Source organism: Esox lucius, chromosome 16 (assembly GCF_011004845.1).
Source record: "Esox lucius isolate fEsoLuc1 chromosome 16, fEsoLuc1.pri, whole genome shotgun sequence".
NCBI classification, from domain to species: Eukaryota; Metazoa; Chordata; class Actinopteri; order Esociformes; family Esocidae; genus Esox; species Esox lucius.
In genome coordinates this window covers 32866002-32870021 of record NC_047584.1, presented here as the reverse complement: position 1 = coordinate 32870021, position 4020 = coordinate 32866002, and the positions used below count along the sequence as shown (strand labels likewise).

At 47.5% G+C, this 4020-nt stretch overlaps 1 protein-coding gene across 1 annotated transcript; it reads right to left on the bottom strand.

The window, feature by feature from the left end:
- Positions 1–2061: 2061 nt before the first annotated feature.
- LOC106024691 (extensin-like) lies at positions 2062–2928 on the bottom strand. The gene has a single exon (XM_029113463.2). It carries the CDS (start codon positions 2926–2928, stop codon positions 2062–2064), a length of 867 nt encoding a protein of 288 aa, XP_028969296.2.
- Between the last annotated feature and the right edge of the window lie 1092 nt (positions 2929–4020).

Genomic DNA, 4020 nt, shown 5'->3' with positions numbered 1-4020 from the left:
ATGAGGAAGAACGGATTACCTTTATACCTCTGATGTCATGAGGAAGAATGGATGAGCCCTTTACTCCTGATGTCATGAGGAAGAATGGATGACCTCTACACCCCTGATGTCATGAGGAAGAATGGAAGAGCCCTATACTCCTGATGTCATGAGGAAGAATGGATGACCTCTATACCTCTGATTTCATGAGGAAGAATGGATGACCTTTATACCTCTGATGTCATTAGGAAGAATGGATGAGTCCTACACCCCTGATGTCATGAGGAAGAACGGATGAGCCCTATACTCCTGATGTCATGAGGAAGAATGGATGAGCCCTATACCCCTGATGTCATGAGGAAGAATGGATGAGCCCTATACTCCTGATGTCATGAGGAAGAATGGATGAGCCCTATACTCCTGATGTCATGAGGAAGAATGGATGACCTCTACACCCCTGATGTCATGAGGAAGAAAGGAAGAGCCCTATAATCCTGATGTCATGAGGAAGAATGGATTACCTCTATACCGCTGATTTCATGAGGAAGAATGGATGACCTCTATACTCTTGATGTCATGAGGAAGAATGGATGACCTCTATACCTCTGATGTCATTAGGAAGAATGGATGACCTCTATACTCCTGATGTCATGAGGAAGAATGGATGACCTCTACACCCCTGATGTCATGAGGAAGAATGGAAGAGCCCTATACTCCTGATGTCATGAGGAAGAATGGATGACCTCTATACCTCTGATTTCAAGAGGAAGAATGGATGACCTTTATACCTCTGATGTCAATAGGAAGAATGGATTACCTCTATACCTCTGATGTCATGAGGAAGAACGGATGAGCCCTATACTCCTGATGTCATGAGGAAGAATGGAAGAGCCCTATACTCCTGATGTCATAAAAAGAATGGATGACCTCTATACCTCTGATGTCATTAGGAAGAATGGATGACCTCTATACTCCTGATGTCATGAGGAAGAATGGATGACCTCTACACCCCTGATGTCATGAGGAAGAATGGAAGAGCCCTATACTCCTGATGTCATGAGGAAGAATGGATGACCTCTATACCTCTGATTTCATGAGGAAGAATGGATGACCTTTATACCTCTGATGTCATTAGGAAGAATGGATTACCTCTATACCTCTGATGTCATGAGGAAGAACGGATGAGCCCTATACTCCTGATGTCATGAGGAAGAATGGAAGAGCCCTATACTCCTGATGTCATGAGGAAGAATGGATGACCTCTATACCTCTGATGTCATGCAGGGCAATTAGAAAGAGTCTAAGATCTCTGTGGGAAAGATACTTTTTTTCCTCAACACAAACACACACAAACCTTTCTAAAGATTTGATGTTTTCAAACGGGACAAAGCGTTTGTGTAATCAACGTCCAGCTAAGGAAGTAGCAGGCAACCAGAGAACTAAACAATGAGGTCACTGGGGTCTTCAGCATCTTCTAACAACTACAGTAAAAACCACCATGTTTTATGGAGAAGCTAGAACAGGAATAGAAATCCTGTAGTCTCTTCAGAATTAGAATGGAGAAGACAAAATAACATGAAATACACACACACAGTCAAAGTGTGGTGTATGTATGTGTGTGTGTGTGTGTGTGTGTGTGTGCGTGTAAGTGTATTTGCATGTTTGCTTGTTAGGGAAGGTGTGTGTTGTGTGTGTGTGGGGGGGATATATGCATGTATGTTTGGGAGTGAAGGTGTGTGGTGTGTGTGGGGGGGTATATGCATGTATGTTTGGGAGTGAAGGTGTGTGGGGTGTATTTGTTGTGTTAGGGAGACGAACTGTGAAAACAGAATGCGAGAGAAAGACAGAGGAGGGAGAGGAATAGAAACAGGGAGAGATAGAGGGAGAGATAGAGATAGAGGGAGATGGAGAGATAGAGGGAGAGGTAGAGGTAGAGGGAGAGGGAGAGATAGTGGGAGGGATGAGGGAGAGATAAAGGGAGAGACAGAGGGAGAGACAGAGGGACAGGGAGAGATGGGGGAGAGAGAAAGAGACAGAGACAGGAATAGACAGAGGGGGAGACACAAGCAATGCCTGCATCCTTCAAGAGATAAAACAATAATACTCTCTATAGATCAGGGTCTGGGGTCTAGGGTGTGGGGTCTGAGTTGTGGGGTCTGAGGTGTGGGGTCTGAGTTGTGGGGTCTGAGGTGTGGTGTCTGAGGTGTGGTGTCTGAGGTGTGGGGTCTGGGGTGTGGGGTCTGAGTTGTGGGGTCTGAGTTGTGGGGTCTGAGTTGTGGGGTCTGAGGTGTGGTGTCTGAGGTGTGGTGTCTGAGGTGTGGGGTCTGAGTTGTGGGGTCTGAGGTGTGGGGTCTGAGTTGTGGGGTCTGAGGTGTGGGGTCTGAGGTGTGGGGTCTGAGTTGTGGGGTCTGAGGTGTGGGGTCTGAGTTGTGGTGTCTGAGGTGTGGGGTCTGGGGTGTGGGGTCTGGGGTGTGGGGTTGTGGGTTGTGTGGTCTGAGGTGTGGGGTCTGAGTTTTGGGGTCTGGGGTGTGGGGTCTGGGGTCTGAGTTGTGGGGTCTGAGGTGTGGTGTCTGAGGTGTGGTGTCTGAGGTGTGGAGTCTGGGGTGTGGGGTCTGAGTTGTGGGGTCTGAGTTGTGGGGTCTGAGTTGTGGGGTCTGAGGTGTGGTGTCTGAGGTGTGGTGTCTGAGGTGTGGGGTCTGAGTTGTGGGGTCTGAGTTGTGGGGTCTGAGTTGTGGGGTCTGAGTTGTGGTGTCTGAGGTGTGGGGTCTGGGGTGTGGGGTCTGGGGTGTGGGGTCTGGGGTGTGGGGTTGTGGGTTGTGTGGTCTGAGGTGTGGGGTCTGAGTTTTGGGGTCTGGGGTGTGGGGTCTGGGGTCTGAGTTGTGTGGTCTGAGGTGTGGGGTCTGAGTTGTGTGGTCTGAGGTGTGGGGTCTGGGACTCCAGGACACCCATTTGGTATATCAGGACAGAGCAGTTAAGAAGGGAAGGAATAATCAATTAAAACATTCAGAGGACAGATGACATAGCTACTGTATATACTCTCTCTCCGTAACTCCCTCCCTCTCTCTCCCCATTTCTCCCTCTTTCTCTCTGACACTGCTAGGGACAAAAGTACCCTTCCTTTGATAGAGAGATGTACAGAGAAAAAAAGGGGAAATCACATGTGTCTTTCAGAACCAAAAGCTCTGGGAACACAGATGTAGAGTTTTCTTTTCTTCTCTGCAGTTTTCAACTGCTGCATTTGCATATTTCTAAAGTCTCCCAAAGAAAATAGCCTGCAGCTAAGGTAGCCCAGCCGCTGTGCATATTGGAGACTGAAAGTAGAAGGAGGGAGGGAAGGAGCCTGGGAGCGAGAAAGGGAGGGAAAGGACCAGGGAAGACAGGACCTGGAAAGAGACAGTGAGACAGGTTAGCAGCTATGTGAAAGTAAAGGTTAGATGGGACCATCCTGCTGCCCTCCAGAACTAAACTCTACAGTGCCCCTCTTTCCTTTTGCTCTGAGGACAGAGTGAGAGCAGATAGACAGATAAAGAAAGCTAGAGGGGGGGGGGGGGGGGTAGGGAGAGAGGGCTAAAATATGTGCATCATAAGAAGCCCTCTCCACCCAGCTTCCTTCATGAATATCAAACAGTCGACCTTGGCCTGCTCCACACCGCGCCAACACAACACATTAGAAACATTACTGCTCCAAGAGCAGACACACACACCAGTTTCTCCTGACCACACTATTTGACAGAAGGAAACATTGGGCTATTTTCCAGACTATAGCTTTAAGCCTATAGAGGAAACATTGGGCCTGATTATAATCTAAAGTTTTAATCTATAGCTTTAAGTAGGAAACATGCATCCTTGGTTAAGACTGTATCTGCTATGAAAAAGTCCTAGCCCATTTGTGTGTGATGGGAGGAAGATCTGGTTAGGACCAGAAATACACAGTTTTAATACTTTGACATATTGTTTCTGCCTACCCAAGCCCTTATTATTAGCAAAAAATATTTTACAGGAAAACTAAAGTTTGACAGGCCCACTGAGATTAAAAATGAC

What these genes read in the sequence shown, in the direction of transcription:
- LOC106024691 (XM_029113463.2), bottom strand. Translation starts at nt 2,928, where the DNA reads ATGGGTGTCCTGGAGTCCCAGACCCCACACCTCAGACCACACAACTCA.